The 18,354-nt window shown below is 58.6% G+C and overlaps 2 protein-coding genes across 3 annotated transcripts in view; one reads left to right on the top strand and one right to left on the bottom strand.

Moving 5' to 3' along the window:
- Positions 1 to 11,582, top strand: part of DNAJC11 (DnaJ heat shock protein family (Hsp40) member C11) — a 51,313-nt gene extending 39,731 nt beyond the window's left edge. For both annotated transcript variants that reach the window (XM_024554177.3, XM_045190459.2), the window contains exons 7-16: positions 516 to 589; positions 3,186 to 3,375; positions 3,876 to 3,961; positions 4,307 to 4,423; positions 6,664 to 6,819; positions 8,108 to 8,177; positions 8,817 to 8,874; positions 9,014 to 9,156; positions 9,825 to 9,954; positions 10,238 to 11,582. In XM_024554177.3, coding sequence (XP_024409945.2) covers positions 516 to 589; positions 3,186 to 3,375; positions 3,876 to 3,961; positions 4,307 to 4,423; positions 6,664 to 6,819; positions 8,108 to 8,177; positions 8,817 to 8,874; positions 9,014 to 9,156; positions 9,825 to 9,954; positions 10,238 to 10,263 — 1,050 coding nt within the window. In that variant the 3' untranslated portion in view covers positions 10,264 to 11,582. The remainder of the gene's footprint in view (positions 1 to 515; positions 590 to 3,185; positions 3,376 to 3,875; positions 3,962 to 4,306; positions 4,424 to 6,663; positions 6,820 to 8,107; positions 8,178 to 8,816; positions 8,875 to 9,013; positions 9,157 to 9,824; positions 9,955 to 10,237) is intronic.
- Positions 11,583 to 11,867: 285 nt separating this feature from the next.
- Positions 11,868 to 18,129, bottom strand: THAP3 (THAP domain containing 3). The gene is made up of 5 exons (XM_024554697.3): positions 17,973 to 18,129; positions 15,517 to 15,709; positions 13,082 to 13,144; positions 12,892 to 12,996; positions 11,868 to 12,640 (listed from the first exon to the last, which is right to left on the bottom strand). The coding sequence occupies exons 1-5, from the start codon at positions 18,044 to 18,046 to the stop codon at positions 12,380 to 12,382; spliced, it is 696 nt and encodes a 231-aa protein (XP_024410465.2). The 5' UTR covers positions 18,047 to 18,129; the 3' UTR covers positions 11,868 to 12,379.
- Positions 18,130 to 18,354: the final 225 nt, after the last annotated feature.

Genomic DNA, 18,354 nt, shown 5'->3' with positions numbered 1-18,354 from the left:
AAATCGAGCTACATCACATTAACATTGAGGAGTTGCCCAGAAAGTCACCCAGACTAGTCAGTGAGGCAGCCAGGCCTGGCAGGGCGCCCAGGGCTGTGAGTGCAGAACTGCTGATGGGTTTAACATTGGGCCCCCGAGAGCCATCTCCAGTCGCCTGGGAGACCTGCAGGCGGTGAAGCAGAGCATTCTGGAAAATGCAGAAATGAGGGCCCTGCTGGGGGGGTGCGGGGGGCCCACACCTGACTGCCTGGGCAGGTGCTCTGCAGACGCAGGGAGCCGGTCTCCCAGTGGGGCCTGAGCGGGGCAGGTGAAGAGTGTTTCCTTGGCGGGGGGGGGGGGGGGGGCTCCTTTCAGGGACAGGGAGCTGCTTTCTGTGGCTCAGCTCTCCTCTGGCAGGCCTCTGCCTGCCCCTCCTTCAGAGCTCCAGCTCGGGCCTGACCAGTGCTGGCCTGAGACCGGGCCACCACTGTGAGATAAGCCACCTTTAATGCTTTTCCTTTTCCTGTTTTGAACAGTTAGAGTTTGGAGCTGGGGACCTGCAGGGGCCTCTCTTTGGTCTAAAGCTGTTCCGCAATCTCACACCAAGATGGTAAATATAAAGAGACAACCCTCTCTCATGGTCTTTATGGATTTAGGAGACCGGAAGCTGTGCGCTGTCTTTGTCGAGGTCATCGGGAACTGCTCATCTGCCCTTTGGGGTCACTAGGGCAGGGTGCACGGGCACTGGGTGGGTTCTGCTTCTGCCCGGAGCTCCTACCTGGTGCGGTATCCTCAGCACCCCGCCCAGTCACCGTGGGCTGTGAGGAGCCTGGAGCCTGGAGGGGGCGCCTTCATAATAGGGACGTTGGTCAGCAGTCAAGCACATGTGAGCTCACACATCGATTCTTTGTCCCAAGAACGCGTGGAAAGCTCTGAAAAGGGGCTCCTTGGGCAGTGGGCAGCTTGTGAGACCACCCCACACTGGGGAGTGGCCATGTGGAGCTTCAATCCCTGCAGCAGTGATGTCAAACTCCTGTCCCTTCCAGAGCAGCAGGGGTGGCCCTGGCCCCGTGTGTAGGCACCAGAGTGAGCTCAGGTGAAATACAGCGCAGGGCGGCCTGGGATGGGGCAGGCTCGCGTCCCGTTGGCTGTGTGTCCGTGGCTGCTGCTTTGGTCTGGTAGTGAGAGCAAGTCCACAGGTCTGTCCGATGTACGGAGGGTACGGGGAGTGTTAGATGGAGGGCTTGTCGCCTGAGACAGATGGAGACACAGCTTGTGCAGATGAGCACGGGGAGGGGCTGCTCTGGGCTCCCGAAGGCAGGTAGAACCCGGCCTCTCCCACCTCTGCTCTGGGACGTGGGCCGGTGGTTCTGGGAGGGGGACAAGGATTTGTACTTGGAACCAGCACGTCAGGTGAACAGTGTATTCTCTGCATGTCAGCATTGCCCTGCCCCTGTCTGTTCAGAGTTGTCACCTCGGATGCTGGCTGAGAGCCCAGATCCCTGCCCCCAGGAGTGGGCCCTCCTGGGGAGGGGCCTGCACCTCCCTAGTTTGAGCAAGCAGAGCAGGTCGTTCTGAAGATCGGACAAGTGCAGAGACACGTCTTTGAGGAAAATCTGTTGGCCATTTCGTTCTGGTTGAGCCTCAAAGTGTCTGTCCACAGAGGGGTCACCTGGCTCCAGGGCTGGCTGGTCATCAGCTTGTGCAGGTGTGGAATTTCCCTCAGAGCCTCCAGTTCATCAGACTTGAGTGGAGATTTGTAAACAAGGGAGCCGGCTTACTACGGTGCAGTGTCTGCTCTGAGGGCACCCCAGTCCCAGGGTCACGTTCCCTGCACGTCCGAACTAGTGATCAGAGTTGGTGTGGAGCCAGCCTGGAGGAAGGCAGAGGTGTTCTGGAGAGCGGTCTCGGTCTCCCTGTGTGGTGCCTGCACTGCCGGCCTCTCCCCAAAGTTCGTCTGTCCCTCTAGGACGTGCTGGATAAAAACGCAGGGATCCTGCTCTTTTGGTTTGTTAGGTGTCCCTGTGTCACCGTCTTAAAATTCTAGGGGTGGCTTTTATCTCTTTTCCGGCTTGCTCCCCTGACCCCAGTAAAGCCGAAAACAGCCGCCGTGGTGCAGCTCGAGGGTGCACTGCCTGCGAGGTTGGGTTGGGGCCTTAGGAGTGTGAGGAGCTCCTGCATCTGGCCATGGGAAGCTATCGAAGTCTGAGTGAGGAGCGAATGTGATCAGCGTTATCCTACTTGTTACCATTTTAATGGCAGAAGTGATACCTCCAGAGCTTAGGAAGAGAAGGAAGCTACACGTGGGCTGGGCGGTCTAGTGCCCGCTGGGCTGTTGACTGAAGGCACCCTTGCTCACTTTTAACACCTGAGTCAAGTGGTGTGAATTTCTTTGTTAGTGAAATGAAATACACCTTTTTAACCAGAAGATGGGGCTGCCTCCCTGGAAACCAGCTTCAGAGACCTTTTCGGGGAATGGTTAGCTCTGTCACAGGTGCCATCGAGAAGTTGTGGCCTTGACCCTGGTTTCACTGCTAGTCAATGAGATACCTCAGGAACTTCACTCCTGTTGATGTTAGCCAGCCTGTGGGGAAGTTGGTTTTGTCATACTTTGTGTTGCTTAAAGCCACAGGACCTTTCAAGGACACTGAGGACTTCCTGTACCAGCTTTTCAGGTGTCTTCAGTCCGTGGATGTCCATCCGAACCCCCTGGGTAGCCTTTTCATGCCTGGGCCCCACCTGGAAATCCTGGCCGCACGGGCCCAAGCGGGCTCTTGGTGGTTCTCGAGCTCTGCTGCGCCTCATCACCTGGCGAGCTTTTAACACTCTGGCCAGAGTCCTGGGGGCAGGGGCCTACGGGCAGCATTTTCTAGATCAGCAGGTGATTCTAGTGTGCGGCCAGTTTAGGGAACCTCCCAACTGATTGTGACTTGCAGTAGGACTGGCCCTCTGGCAGGTGCCTCTCTGGTTGCGGCTGAAGTGGGAATGGGTGGGGTGGGGAGTGCAGGCGAGCAGGGCAGTTGCTGGACAGTTCCACCAAGTAACCCTCACCTCCCTCTTGTGATAGAGGCTTGGTCTGCTTTCCGTGCCGGGAGCTGGCCCGGGGGGGAGGGAAAGGATGAACGCAGGGTTTTAGCAGAGAGGACGGGGCCAGGAACAGCCGAGAGCCAGGTGTCATCCAGGACCCTTTCTGTCTGTCCCTCCAGCTTTGTGACGACCAACTGCGCTCTGCAGTTCTCGTCCCGCGGGATCCGGCCCGGCCTCACCACTGTCCTGGCTCGGAACCTGGACAAGAACACGGTGGGCTACCTGCAGTGGCGGTGGGGCATCCAGTCGGCCATGAACACGAGCATCGTCCGGGACACCAAGACCAGCCACTTCACTGTGGCCCTGCAGGTGGGGACCGCGTGCGCCCCCCGTCAGTGTGCAGCCACACCTGCTCGCCCTGCCCGGCCCAGTGGGGCAGGTGTCAGGGCAGGTGTCCACCTCTCGCTCAGGTGTTGACATGCCGTTGTTCTCAGGCTCCCAGGGAGCTGCATTCAGTCACCCTAAAGCCACGTGCTTTTTCACATCTTCTGGTGGGAGGAGCCCACAGAACCAGGGCGGGGGCAACCGGGCGGAGCTGAGCGCTCAGATGCCACTGGCCGGCAGGGGCACGAGGATTGCGGGCCCAGTGGCGCAGACTTTTTTTACTTTTCACATGATAAGGCAGAAGACTGGGTTTTATGTGCAGTCTCCCAATGTTTAAATGTCAGCTGCAGGTAAGTTTCCACACACTTTGTGCGGCCGCCAGGACATGGCCCAGCCTGAGAGGCCTGCCACGGGGTGTGCTGGGGGCCGGGCATCGGCCACAGGGTCCCGGCCTCCAGCCACGTTTTCCTGCCCTGTCTTCTCAGCTGGGAATCCCTCACTCCTTTGCACTGATCAGCTACCAGCACAAGTTCCAGGATGACGACCAGACTCGCGTGAAAGGGTCCCTTAAGTAAGTCCTGGCCTGGCTCAGCGGGGAGCATGCCAATGGGGGTTTCTAGTGGTGGAGCCGGTTGGTGGAAGATGCCTGCCCATGTTCATCTGTCTGTGTGACATTTCTCAAGCACCTCCCGCAAGGGGCTGCGGGAGTCACTATTGTGCAGTCCCAGGCTTCACAGGACTCAGGGTCCAGAGGATGAAAGGGACCATTGGGGTCCTGGCTTTGTTCTGTTCGCAGGCCATGGGTGGCAGGGAGGGCCAGGCAGAAGGCAGTGGTGGACCCAGTGCCATTCTGAATGACTGTGCCCAAGCATGGGGGCTGAGGGCCCTGCTCGCTCACTGCCATCCGCTCCTGCAGGGCAGGCTTCTTCGGAACGGTGGTGGAGTATGGGGCCGAGAGGAGAATCTCCAGGCACAGCGTTCTCGGGGCGACTGTCAGCATCGGGGTTCCCCAAGGCGTTTCTCTCAAAGTCAAGTAAGTTGCATTGGAGATCTGTGGCCACAGGTGATCAGGCTTCTTGTGACTAGCCTGGGCTCCACCTGCACTAGGGATGAAGCAGGTGTCACTGTGCAGTGTCCTCAGAGGGACATTTAAACAAATGTCAAGGAACCCATTGGCCTCACCTTCCATTAGTGAGGTCTGCTCCCCCGCCATCTTCCACCCACCTTGTGTATCCCACTGCCCTCTGCGTCCTGATGGCCCTGGACCCAGCCCAGTGCTGGCTCCACATGCCCACTCAGTGACACGGCTCACCGCGCCACCCGTGTACCCAGCATCCTTAGTGGCACAGGCAGGGTCAGGTCGCCCTCTGCCCCAGGTCCTTCCCGTCCTTGTCTGTCCAGGCTCACTCTCCAAGGGGTGTCACCGAGCCTCAGCCTGTGGCTTTCGATGCCTTCACGCACTGATGGCTCACATTTGAGTCTCAGTGGGCCGTCCCCGTGCCTGACCTCCAGCGCATATGTCCGACTTCCTTCCCCGTCTCTCGGACACGCCTTGCACAACCTGGTGTGCCCAAGGTCTTTCCCTCAGCAAGGGCGACCCCATCCTGCCAGTGTTCTGTTCCAGCCCTCGGAGTTAGCCTTGACCATGCTTTTCCCACGCTCTGCCTTGAATGCCTCTGACCACATAGCCTGAGAAGTCACAGCCCCACCGCCACACCTGCCTGTGTCTGAATTGCCGCCGTGTCCTCACTGGTCTCCCGCACAGGCAGGGTCTCATTAAAATGAAAGTAAGCTTATGTCAGCCTTCTGCTAAAGCCCGCGGGGCCTGCCTCAGCGCAGGGCATCCTTCGGAACCCTGTGCGACCTGGCCCCTCGCTGTCCTTCTGAGCTCCTCTCCTCCTCTGCACCCTGTGCTCCCGCCAGGCTGGCCTCCACACTGCATCTGGGACACACAACTGACTGTACTCAGCATCTGTAGTTCCTCGGTTCCCAGATAACTACGTGGTTGATCCCTGGGACCCCTCAGGTCTCTGCTCAGGTGTCACCAAACTGCCAAGACCATCCCTCACCTTGCCACAGACAGTCCCTCTTCTGGTTCCCTATTTATTATTCTCCATTGCACCCGCCTACACCTGTGCTCTGGGGCCTGCACACAGCCTGGTGCCTGCGGCTGTGCCCAGACCCCAGGGAGAGAGAGGAAGCAGAGTTTTGGAGATGAGAGTCGAGGCAGGTCACCAGGATCAGCTGAGATTGGAGAGTAGAGTGTGTTCCTTACCTCCACTCTGAGCTTATTGGGGACCGTTCCTGGGGCCCGGTGTCTACTCCTGTTGCTTGCGCCCGCTGACCCGTAGCCATGTGGGCAGTCTTCTCCGTCCATTGTCAGCCAGATCGGCAGTGCCTACTGGGAGCTGTGCCAAGTGGCAAGGCTGTTGGGGGTCAAGGGGAAGATGACACCTTCTTCATTGAGACAAGCATGTGCCCTGGTGTTTGCAGACCTGGACCCCACAGTCACAGACAAAGTTCACACTGTGCCCACCACCAGCCCTTCTACCCTGAGCAGCTGGTCACAGGCAAGGAAGACGGAGCCAGTAACCATGCCCACAGGCACCACGCGGTTGGCAAGGGGATTGTTCTGGGGACAGGAACGCCATCCAGATCATGTCCCATGACATCGGTATTGGAGAAGCATTTAAAACAGACACTGAGTCACAGGGCACTAGGCCTAGTTAGTGGCCCGGTTTGGGAGGGGCAGGAAGGGATTAGAATGCAGAAAATCAGACAGCTCTCTGTACGCCTTTTATGAAATCTCAGCTATGGTCAGGCACGACCGCAGGTAAAAGTGAGGATGATGGTCTAGCCAGAAAGCCGTAGCGCCCGTCAGCTGTTGAGCCTGCAGTTCTGAGTGTGGTGTCCTCACACGCTTCCTTCGAACAGATCAGCTGAGGATCGAGACGTGACTGTCTCCTGGACCCCTGGAGGAGCGTCCCCGCCTGTCTTCTAAGGCCACATTGGCTCTGGTCAGGCGTTAGTCTGTTGCTTTGCCCTTAGAGGTCAGCAGGACTGGGGCCTGCCTTCTGTCACATACATCAAACGCAGCAGCTAAACTTCGGAACGGGGACCAGCATAGGGGGTGGGCCCTGAGCAGGCCGGCGTCGGGGCTCCTTCCAGCTGGCGTTCTGTGTGTCTGAGAGGCTCCCTTCCTGGGTGGAGACCCGCCACCCTTCCCTGCAAACCTGCCTCGTCTTGGATGGTTTGGTTTGGTTTGGTTTTCAGGTTGAACAGGGCCAGTCAGACGTACTTCTTCCCCATCCACCTGACGGACCAGCTTCTCCCCAGCGCCGTGTTCTACGCCACCGTGGGGCCCCTCGTGGTCTACTTTGCGATGCACCGCCTCATCATCAAGCCATACCTCCGGGCTCAGAAGGAGAGGTGAGCCCAACACGGGGCACGGGCGGCACCGACCGCCTCCGTGTCTCGGCGTCCTCGTCTCTCAGGTGGAGACGGAGACAACAGAAGCCCCCTGTGGGGTATCAGGAAAACACCACTAGGTAGTGCACAGGAAGCGTGCCCAGTGGGCGCTCCTGTCAGAGCAGAGGTGCCGCTCTCCCCGACATTTGTCACCCGGCCCTGCCCTCAGGAAGGGTCAGGTTAAGTTCACAAAACTGCTGAGACTTGAAACCGGGACCACAACAGAGAAAAAGTTGGGTTTTTTTCCCTCGTACTAACCATTCGTTTTCCTGGCACTGAATTCAAGAGAAACAGGCTCTGAGTTCGACATAGGGGCGTGTGCTCACCGTGTCGTAGACGACGTGGAAATGAACTTACATAGTTTCTGTGGGTGGCCCAGCACGGCATAGTGAGCGAATTTCATAAATCTCGGGGCCTGGGCAGCCATTTCCACCCAGTGCGCCACGAGCGTTGGTAAAACGCGCCACACCTGACCGGGCAGCGAGGGGCACGACCTCTTTCCCCTCAGCCTGTCACAAAAGCCAAAAAATGACAGCAGCCGACACGGCAACGTCTGTCCAGTGTGAATGAATCAAAGTTACACCTCTTTTCTTTGTCAAGCCAGCAAAAAGTACTTATTTCTTGGTGTGCCACAGAATTTTAGTAATTGTGTGCCATGAGGTGAAAAGGGTTGGATATCGCTGAGTCTAGGGATTCTGCGGGAAGGAATGAGCCTCTGGTGTGGGCCCACCCCCCACACCCCGCCTCCTAATCCAGGGAGTTCAGGGTCCTAATTGCCCAGGAGGCTTGAGGCTTGAAACAAAGGGTGTGCTGCCTTGAGTCTTCCCATGGGAAGGTGTGTGCTGCTGGGTCCCTGTGCTTTCCCGAGGGGAAAGTGTTTCTATGTATCTCAAGCCTCATGGGTGTGGCCTTCCTGGAAGACTCCGTGATAATCCCAGAAGGCGGGTGGCACCTCCCAGAGTCTCTCCTCTTCTCCTGACCTCCCACCTCCCTGGGAGCTCTGTCAGTGGGGGCTTCTCTCCAAAGGGACTGGCAGTGGCTTCCCGGGCGCTGCATTGAGGAGATAGGGAGAGCCCTTTAGGGACAAAGGGACAGCTACACAGGCCTGTGGCAAACAGGTTTGCCTGAGAGCGGGAAATACTTTTTGAAGTTCTAGATCCAGGGATGCAGTCAGACCCACAGACTGTTTGTTGGCCACAGGGCCAACGAGCGTAAGACCATGCTAACGTGCGACTTTTTCTCACACAAGGGAACTGGAAAAGCAAAGGGAAAGCACAGCCACCGACATCCTGCAGAAGAAGCAAGAGGCAGAAGCGGCGGTAAGTGTTGCGTTGGGTCACCTGGGCGTCCCATGCTCTGCATGGGTCTCCGAGCGCCCGCCTTGTGCAGAGCACACACTGCTCCGGGACGCACTTGTCACTCCAGGCCTCGTCCTCGCTCAGACGTGTTCCCCGGCGGCTGCACTGGTCACTGTGGTCTTTACGTTGCCACTGGCATGCTACGCTGGGACATCAGTCCCGGTTCTAGAGACTCAGCGAACCTCACGAGGCATAGCAAGGTTGTGTCGAAAGTGGTGGGGCCCTGGCCCATGAGGGTCAGTGGGTTGGGCATCGTCCTGCAAACCGAACGGTGGGGGTTCGATTCCCGGTCAGGGCACATGCCTGGGTTACAGGTTCAGTCCCCATTCAGGGCACATACAAAAGGCAGCCGATCGATGTTCCTCTCTCACATCAATGTTTCCCTTCCCTCTCTCTAAAAAATAGTGCTGGGTGTTGTCCTCTTTTTCTTTCCCTTAAGTGAATTGTCTCTGCGCGGCAGAACGGAGACATGTGGGATAAATGACAGGCACTGTCGGGTCCTTTGCGGAGGGCTGCAGTGACACCAGGCACACCGCTTTGGCTCCGAGCAGCCAGGCAGAGCCCAGCAAGGGCCCTCATGGCCACTGGCCTTCTTCGCAGGTTCGGTTGATGCAGGAATCTGTCCGAAGGATCATCGAGGCAGAAGAATCCAGAATGGGTGAGAAGGCATGGCCTCTTCTGGGAAAGGGTGGGTGTGGGGGTCTCCACGGGGCACGGTGTTCCTGCAGTCCAACGGCAGGGGGCCAGGGGCAGAGGGTGCCAGCAGAGCCCGTCCCTGCTGACAGAGCCATCTGCAGGCCTCATCATCGTCAACGCCTGGTACGGGAAGTTTGTCAATGACAAGAGCAAGAAGAGCGAGAAGGTGAAGGTGATCGACGTGACAGTGCCCCTGCAGTGCCTGGTGAAGGACTCGAAGCTCATCCTCACAGAGGCCTCCAAGGTACGGCGCCCCGTCCCCACGGGGTCGGACGGGCGAGGCTTCTGGGGACAGCGGGTCCCTTGGAACGGACATGTCATTGCAGTGGAACCCCCCAGGCTGCTAGCATGCGCCGTGCGGGTTGCTGCCCGACACCTCAGTGATGTCCACACTGGAGCAGTTTGCTCCACACATCACTTACTCGGTCATCACAAGTATTTATTAAGCACCTACTATGTGCCAGTTACAGCAGCAAACAAACACACATCCTGCCTTCGTGGAGCACACCTACCGCTTGCTTCTCACCTTGTTCCAGGTGTTCGAGGTGGCCTAGCACATCCAAGGCTTACGCTGGAGCCTGGGGCATGGATGTCAGCCTCAGATTAAAGTGCACACTCGCTCGGGGCCAGCAGCACCTGGCTCCCCGGGAAGCCTTGCAGTGTCTCCATCTTGGTGGGGCTTCCGTGAAGATGGGGGTGCACTGGGAGGGGGTCTTTTGAGAGGGAAGTCTAGGACTAAATAGGCCCCTTTTTCAAATTCTCATTTCTTTCTCAAATGGCAAAGCGTGCTGCTTCCGAGGGAAAGTCAAGGCCCCGCACAGGGCGCTGCACCTGCCTGTGTCAGCAGACGCTGGCCGTGCTGCGGAAGCAGCCCCTCGAGTCCCGTTTCGAGTCAGAATCCGTCTGTTGCAGGCGGGGCTGCCCGGGTTCTACGACCCCTGCGTGGGGGAGGAGAAGAACCTGAAGGTGCTCTACCAGTTCCGGGGCGTCCTGCACCAGGTGATGGCGCAGGACGGCGAGGCGCTCAGGATACCAAAGCAGTGTGAGTAGCTGCCCTCCGAGGTCAGCTGCCGGGTGCAGGGACTGGGAGAGACCCTGAGCCACTGGCCAGGAGCAGGGACATTGGTGTGGACTGCCACCTGCCTGGGAGCAGTCATGTCTGGGACTTGCTCAGGCCCCTGGTGTGCTGCCCTGAGGGGTGCAGCTCCGGTGGCGGGGTACGAAGCCACCTCAGCTGCTCCTTAATGCTCCAGAGCCACCCACGGGCCAGCAGCCTCTGGTCCCCTGATGGCCGAACCCCACTGAGTCTGTCTTTTCTTTTACAGCCCACAGGATTGATACAGATGGATAAGCTGCTTTAGAAACCAGATTAAAAGAGGCTGCAAAAAATCTTTTCCTGGGAGTCTACAAATTTGGAAGCAGGGAAAAAACCCAGACATAAGATGTGTTTATTTTATATTATTCCTGTAGAAGGTGGTACCAAATCAATTATGTGAAGGGACAGAGACAGCCCGCTTCCCTGGGTGCTGGAGGTCGGAGTGCAGCAGCCCCCCAGGACCAGGACCTCAGCACAGCCGAGTCTGTCCCCAAGGATCATGTCCCCGAGGGAAGGGCCCCGGCCCCCAGACGCCTCGGGTTCCCTCCCCGGGGTCTTCAGCACATGCCGGCCACAGCCACCCTGCAGTTCCTGGTCTGGCCTGGGGTCCTTGTGGAACGTCCTGCCCTCACACGTAGGACCGGGAGCTGCTCCCCAGAGACCTGCACTGCACGTGGGAAGGAAGGAAAGAACGGAGGTCTCCGGCCAAGTGAGCACGTGTGGTCAGCTTCCCGAAAACCGCCCTTTCCTGATGAGGTGTGGAGAGCAGTGTGGGTTTATAAATCTGCCTTTTATCTGACAACGAATGATTTTGGAAATTAGTCCTTTTTTCCCTCCCAGAACTTCTCAAATCATTCCACTGGCACCTGGCTTAGGGCAGAGAGTTGTAACTGTGGTTCCCAGGACCATCCCTGTCACAGGGCACTTCCTTCCAGGACCCCGTCCTTGTGGGAAGAGGCAGGTGTCCTCCCTTCTCACCATGCCCCACACGGCTGGGCTTGGCCCACCTGTGCCGCACATCACAGTGCAGTGCTGGGATGAAGGGGGTCAGAGCAGAAACGGAAGTACGGAGGGGGCCCAGGAGGGCACTGACCTGAGACAGCCACACGCCTGGCCCAGTGCTGTGCTCACTTGCAGCCAGCAGGTGGCACTGCGGCTCCCCACACCTGGCCGCACTGAAGACCTTCCTTCATTGATCTCTAGTGGTTGCAGGATATTTTGGGAGCCGGGATACTCCCAACCAGCCCAGGGTGTCAGCTACAGTAAGCAGAGACTGGCGAGCAGTGGTTCTGACAGCCCCCGGCGGGCTTCACCCTGATGCTGGTGCCAGTGGAATCACTCATGACCCCTCCCTCCAGGTTTTAAAAGCAGCTCAGGTGGTCCTGTCCTGTAATATTTCTCTCTTCTTACAATGTGGTAGTGTAAGAAGTTCTCTGAGCTGCTGCCCTGAACGCGCACCGTGCAGTTAGCATTGTGCTAACGAGTCTGGCCGCGGACATAGCCCTGTCCCCTCCGCTCTGAAATGGACTGTACAGGAGGCACTCTCACCACAATAAACCTTTCCTGAAAGCCGGGGACCGTGTTTCAGTGCATCTGTGCAGTGTCAGGAGTGAGCAAAATGAGGCAGGTGCCCGCCCAGCCTCGTCCCGCCCCCTCCCCTCCCCTGTTTGAACCGAGTGTAGCAGCGGGGTTCGCTGGAAGCTGCTGCACCAGCGCTCTGCACTGCACGGGGGCCCGCGGGGGAGTCCAGAGTCGGGCGTCTCGTAGGCTAGGCTGCTTGTGCCTTTTAAGTAAAGGCACCTTTTCTTTGTGGTCATGCCCTCGAATTAATGCTTGATTTTAAAGAAAGCAGGAAGGCCTACAGTTAGAAAGACACTTTATTATGTAGTTCCATCACACCAGGCCAGGAAGGGGCCATCCTAGAACACAAGCCAGTCTCAGCCAGAGAGCTGGCTGTCCAGGCGATGGAGGGGCCACTCCTGCTGCCCGAGAGTCGGCTGTCACCCCCTCTGCTGTGGGTGGGAGCGTCCCACCCATCTGGTCCCTCTCGGGACCCAGCTGCCCCACTGGGGGAATGTCTGCCGCTCTGGTCCAGCAGCTGTGGTTCCAAGGATGCTGGCTGGTGGAGAAGACAGCTGGGGCTGTCACTCCCTGGACAACCAGGGGCTTCTCACACTCATAGCCCCAGCCCCTCATGGCCTGATGCCAACAAGCTTCACCTGAGGCCGTGCTGGGCTCCTCGCCAGGGTCCTGGCCTGCCATGCCTCTCTGCCACTCAGTGTCAGCAGCAGGACAGGAGAGTTCACAGCCAGAGCCCCAAAACTGCGGCCGCATCTCTGGGGCCGTGGACGAGAAAGCCCGGAGCCCTGGCTCAGCTCTGTGGCTCTGGACGTGGCGTAGCCTGGGGGCCCAAACGCCTGGCTCGCAGGGCTCGCAGGCGGCTGCACATCCTCCGCATCACCAGCCTCTGGGCCTTCAAGCGCTTCCGCAGCTTTTCATTTTCCTTCAGCGCCACAAAGAGTTTCTTTTTCAAGGCGTCTAAGTCCAAAAGGGCGTAGCTGTGGTCGGACGGATGTGGGGGGCCGGCTCGCTGCGCAGGGGTCTCAGCCGCTTCTGGTCTTGGGGGCGGGGCCTGCAGAAGGAGAGTGGAAGGTATGCAGTGCCACAGGCAAAGCTCTTCCCTGGAAGGACAGGTGGGAAGGCCCCAGGGTCCCTGCTTGCAGCTCACCTGACCTATGTCTGCCCAAACTGGCTCTTACTGGGAAAGCCTGCAGTCGGGGCCACACTCTGTGGTGCCTGTGGTTTGGGGACTGGTTTTCCTTTGAGGCAGATCCCCCCTGTGAAGACCAACCTGCCACGTGCCACCTTGGTGCCTGGGCTTACCTGTCCTACAGGGGCTCCAGCACTGGGGGGCAGCTGCAGCACTTCAAGAGCAGAATCAGTCTTCCTCCCTGGGCCGTGCTCCCTGGCCCCCTCCTCAGGGAGAACCTGGAAACGCAGGGCACGGCTGCAGTGCAGACTGACCACAGCACAGACTGGCCCCCAGCGCACACTGACCACAGCACAGACTCACCTTCTCCTTCTCAGAGTCAGCATTTCCCCCCTCACTGGCCGGGTCTGTGTCCTCCCTCACCAGCTGCAAGAAACACGGAGCTGCTGTGGATGGACAGCCCAAGGTTTGGCCCAGTCGGGGTACGAGAGAGACCTGTGCCCCAAGAGCCTCACTCCAGGCTCCGAGCCTCACGCTCAGCCCCATTCTCAGCCCAGGTTTATCCAGTTTAACTGGGCCTGAAACCCGACCCAGCTCCACCTCCACCCACTGCTATCTTCTCACCAAAGATGGTCCCAAAGCTTGGGCCAAAGGACGTAATTTGTAACGTCACCCAGGGCCTGGCATTCTCGTAGATGGAGGTTTTGCTCACAGCGGCAGCTGTGCAGTAGAAAACATCCGACTCAGAGCCCGCTGCCCCCAGGCACTAAGGCACAGACCAGAAGTGCTCCCCAGGGGCTGACTGTAACCTTCTGGGACAAGCACTGCCCCCAACGCACCGAGGTGATCAAACTACTGTGTTAACACACATGCGCTGCGGGAGTGCTGGGGGGAGTCGCTAACCGTGGGCACGAAGTTTCAATTAAGCACAGCGGTGACCCTCGAGAGCCCCGTTGCACATCATGCCTGCAGCTCAAAGCACTGTACTGTGCGTTCGAAGGGGAGCTCGGCTCAGTGGATCGAGTGCCGGCCTGCGAACCAAAAGGTCGTTGCTTTGAGTCCCAGTCAGGACACACGCCTGAGTTGTGGGCCAGGTCCCCAGTAGAGGGCGTATGAGAGGCAACCAATGTTTATCCCTGTCTTCCCCTCTAAAAATATATAAAATCTTTTTTTAATGTTGAGGGTAGGTCTCATGCCGGCGTTCCTCCCACAGTAAAATTTTACATAGGTATAAATAAAAATAAGCAGCCTTCCGCAGTACCGGAAACCGCCGACAAGCCCGGACTGCACCAGGCAGTGTCCTGGCATCGGGACCGAGGCAGTGACAGAAGCCCCTGCCCTCGAGGCCGCTGGCGGGAAGGAAACCAAGAACAGGAAGCACACTATGGCAGGTGGGGGCAGGTGCTAGAAAGCCCGGCAGGCAGGAGAGGGAGGAACGGGCCCTTCTGCAGAATCATGAACATGAACGTGGACCTGGAAAAGGCGGTCAGCCACCCGCGTGCGGACCTCTGGGAGAGATCACTAGGAAAAGGAGAGATGGCGGGCAGAGGCCACGCAGGTTTGCTCACAGCTGGCACCTGTTCCTCCCACAGCCTGGGACTCCTGGTCCCACCGGCTCCCTCTTCTCTCCTTCCCAATAAAATCAAACTCGCAGCAGGTGTCCACCTGCCTTCTGTCCCACCACTTCTTTGCCTTCTAGGTTCAAGCGGGTGCCCCCATGGGGCCCACACTTCGGGACTCTGTACACCTCTAAGATTTACGAAATTCAATATAATCCCCCCTCATGGCTTTAGCAACCCGTGGTCCGTGAGCTGCACACCCTACCCCACCAAGACACATCCACTCCATGCCCACTCCACCTGGACATCAGATTCAACATGCACAGGGCCAAACGCCTGGGAATCGGGCAGCCCTGGTCCCCAGGGGTTAGGCGAGCTCCCTCCCTGGCCTCCGCCCCCTCAGCCCACAGGATCTGCAAAATCCTTCCACGGAGTCCTCTCATCACTGACTCACCTGTAGCTCGGGCAGCCATAACTGCACTCACCTGTGCCATCGCAGGGGCCCCTGAACAGCTTCCAGCCAAATGGAGCCTTCTGAAGCCACACCCCCCCCCTCACTGAGCTCTCCCAAAGACCAGCAGCCGCTCCAAGCCAGTCGCCCTCAGCAACCCTGCAAGCAGCCAGAGCCCTCGCTGCTCCTGACTGCACCCAAAGCCCTCCCCGCTGCAGGCCTGTCCATGCTGTCTGCACCCTCCCTCCAGCGCTCCACCTGCATCGTCCTTCTGGGTTGGACAGAGCTCTCAGCCAGCACATGTGGCACACAGTAGGACCTGAGCAGAGGCATGCTGAATGGCAGTGGCACAGCCTCTGGCTTCTCGATCAGAGGTGTCCGAGCCCTGGCTGACTCCCTGGAGGAGGATGAGGTCTAAAAGAGGCTCAGCGGCTGCCTTCTGCTGGGAAGCCATCACTGCGCGGCCTCGAGCCCACGTGAGACCCGGCAAAAGTGTGCCACGGGAAGGACCGGGCTCTTGCCACACTCAGCAGTTGCTGCTTCAACAGCACCCAGTTGTGAAGCGTGACTCATTCTAAATCAGCTTTACCGTTGGGGATCCCCTAAAATGAAGGTCATGGCCAGCAGGGCTGGTTGGGCTCCGACCTGGGGCTGGACGTGCTGCCCTCGCTGCAGCCTTAGTCTCCACCCTTGCAGTCCCTGCCAGCGCCCCCCCTGCCCCCCCCCCACCACCACTGGGTGGATCCAAGTGGGCAGGCTCTGCAGAGAAAAGGCCGAAGTGTGTTCACCTGCGCGGCGTCCTGGAAGGCAAACACCGTGGGCACAGCGTTGTGCTTCAGGTTCTTGCGGTTCCCAAAGGCACTGAAGCACTCGGGGCGGAAGTGCTCTGAGCAGATGACCGTATGCTGCTTGGGCTCAAAGTTGCCCCGACCGATGTTCAGCACCCATTCCTTCAGGAGCTCGGGCCGGCTAAACGGGAACCTGAGGGGCAAGGAAAGAGTGTGCAAGAGTGATTAAGGCTGAATTCAGCACTTCAGAGCTTCCCGGCATTTTCACACCATCACACGGTGTTCTGGACAACTTGGGAAATCCAGGAACCTCTCTCTGTTAAACCGCATCCAACTTCTGGAAGGAAGGCATCCTTAGTAGGAAACGAGACCACAAGCGTGTCCTAAGAGCTGTTTCCAAAGCTGCATGTACCAAGTAAGCCTTCACTCGTCCCCTCAGGAGCCCACCAGGTACAGGGCCTGTTCAGGGTGCTGAGGGGTGGGAGTAAGATAGCCCCACCCTTGTCAAACCCATATTCTAGACAGGACAGACGGACAGCAAGCCAGACAGATGGAGACTGTGTAGGAATGAAGAGTAGGATGTGGTCAGGGAAGGCCACCTGTGAGCTGTCGCTGAGTGGGAGTGTAAGCCTTCGGGTACCAGAAGAAAGAGCAGCCCTGGCCCAGCAGCTCAGTTGGTTAGAGCGACGTCCCAATACACCAAGGTTGCGGGTTCAAGTCCCCAGTCAGGGCGCATACAGTAATCAACCAGTGAATGCACGGATGCATGGAACAACAAATCAATGCTTCTCTCTCTCTCTTCCTTCCTCCCTCCCCCTCCCCATCTTTCTCTCTCTCTGAAAAAATCAATAAATTTTAAAAAGGCTAAAAAAGAAAGGGAGATTAAGTGACAGAGTAGTGATCGAGGCAGGTTTCAGCTGAAACAGAGCAAGAGGAGGAGTAGGGACGGAAGGACATGAGTCTCAGGCACATGGGTGGGGTCCCTGGAGGCTCCGCACAGGGGTAGGGAGGTGGGGAGAAACAACCGAGCCCACTCTGGCTGCTGCAGGAAGGTACAGGTGCTGGAGTGTCAGCAGGAGAAGGGAATGAGTGGGCAGATCTGGGATGTATTTCAAAAGCCGTGCAATAAGGGCTGCCTGGGGGCCATGAAACAGAGAAGTGTCACGTATTAAAATGGAAGGAGGCGGTAGGAGGGGCAGCTCTGGGGCCTGGGAACTTCGGTTTTACATGTTAGATGTTAAATACGAGGTGCCTTTTAGACATCCACATGCTGGATTGGGTGGCAGGTGGACACACATCCCTGGAGACAGCCATGTTGGGGAGCTATCCCGCATCAGGGGCAGTAAAGTCCTGGGTGCAGCCGGTGCCCTGCGGAACAGTGTGGGCAGGGATGGCGCATGCCATGGCCCCCGCCCCAAAGTGCTCCCGCATCTAGTGTTGGAACGAGGAGGATCCAGCGAAGGAGGCTGAGAAGGGACACTGTGACAAAGGAAGAGGCCGAGAGATGTCCTAGGGTTACCCTAGGGGATGTGGGAAGATGAAGGACAAGAAGGGGGCGCCTTTGGGGGCCTCCTGGGGGCTGGTGATGGGCTAATTCCCCACAGTCCCGGGCGTTCGTTCACTTTGTTAAGTTGGTTGAGCTGTGTACTTGCGATTTGTGCACTTTTCCGTATGTGCTGTATTTCAAGAAAAGCATTTACTTTGAAATAGAAAATGTTAATAGAAGTGGAGACAAGTGCAGCAGCCCTTTGGAGCCCAGCTCTAAAGGAACACAAACGGGGGCGTGAGGACGGGTCTCTGGCAGGGACCTACCTGTTCAAGGGCCAGGCCCCTCCCAGGGCTCCGCCACCACCCTACCCCCACCCCCACCACAGACTCCCGCCAAGTCAGCGTCCCCCCCACCCCCACACACACACACACATCCCCAGGACGTTCTCACGCCCGCCCTGCAGCCTTCCTCCTTCCGGATGCGCAGCCTGCTCGTGGCTCTGCATGGGCAGGACGCACCGCGAACTAAGGCGGCACCAGCTTCATAGTGAACACCTATTCCGGGCCGCGGTTGTGAGCGGCATCAAGTCCCCAGGACTTGGAGAGTACCACCGTCCAAATGACTGCAGAGGGTGCCAAGGGCTGCGGAGGTACCTCCTGGATAGACCTGAGCTCGCATCAAGCCCCTTCTCGGCCTTCTGCGACAGGTTGGCGCGAGGCTGTGCGCCCGGCGCTCCGACCGCATTCCGATGAGCCCTTGCCGACGCAGTGCGGGGTCCCGGGCCCTTGACCGCGCCAGTCCCCAGGCCGCACGCCACCCTGCCTCCAAGGCAGTGGGGCAGCGACTCTGGTGTCCCAGTCCACCCAGCGCCCCAGGCCTCAGGCTCAGTGTGGTCCGCGGCCCACTGGCCCGGGCGAGGCGGGCCCAGCAGCCAGGCCCCTGGACCCCCGGTGTCCCTGCCCCTCACCGGTGGAAGGTGAGCTGCTTCCTGCGGTTGCTGTAGCGGTTGCAACACTGCCGGGCTGCGCATGACTTGGGCATGTCCAGACCCCAGGCCCAGCTGCCCCTAACAAAGATGGCGGCGGCGAGGTCTTCGGGCTCCCGGAGGCCAGAGGCAGGACTGATCGGGGTGGGTAGGCGTGGCCTAGTCGGCAGGGTGGGGCCTGAGGGAGGGGCGGGGCCGCTGGGAGGTGCCGGAGTGCCTGGCTCTGCTTGGTCCACTCCTTTCGCTGTGCCCACCACCCGTCAGCCAGAGTTTGGAAGAGCTCCGGGGTTTCACCCCAGCTCGCTGAAGCCCAGCGCCCTCACCTCGTTTTGGGGTCCCCCAAACTTACACCCAGAAACAGCGT

This window comes from Desmodus rotundus, chromosome 3 (assembly GCF_022682495.2).
Source record: "Desmodus rotundus isolate HL8 chromosome 3, HLdesRot8A.1, whole genome shotgun sequence".
NCBI classification, from domain to species: Eukaryota; Metazoa; Chordata; class Mammalia; order Chiroptera; family Phyllostomidae; genus Desmodus; species Desmodus rotundus.
The sequence above is the reverse complement of the archived record's forward strand: the minus strand, read 5'-3'. Positions and strand labels throughout refer to the sequence as shown.

Bases quoted from the DNA above. Each gene is read 5' to 3' on its own strand.
- THAP3 (XM_024554697.3), bottom strand. From the start codon at position 18,046: ATGCCCAAGTCATGCGCAGCCCGGCAGTGTTGCAACCGCTACAGCAAC. The intron at 15,710-17,972 runs GTGAGGGGCAGG...CTTGCCCCTCAG, and splicing joins AAGCAGCTCACCTTCCACCG to GTTCCCGTTTAGCCGGCCCG. The intron at 12,997-13,081 runs GTGAGTCTGTGC...CTGCGTTTCCAG, and splicing joins CTGACTCTGAGAAGGAGAAG to GTTCTCCCTGAGGAGGGGGC.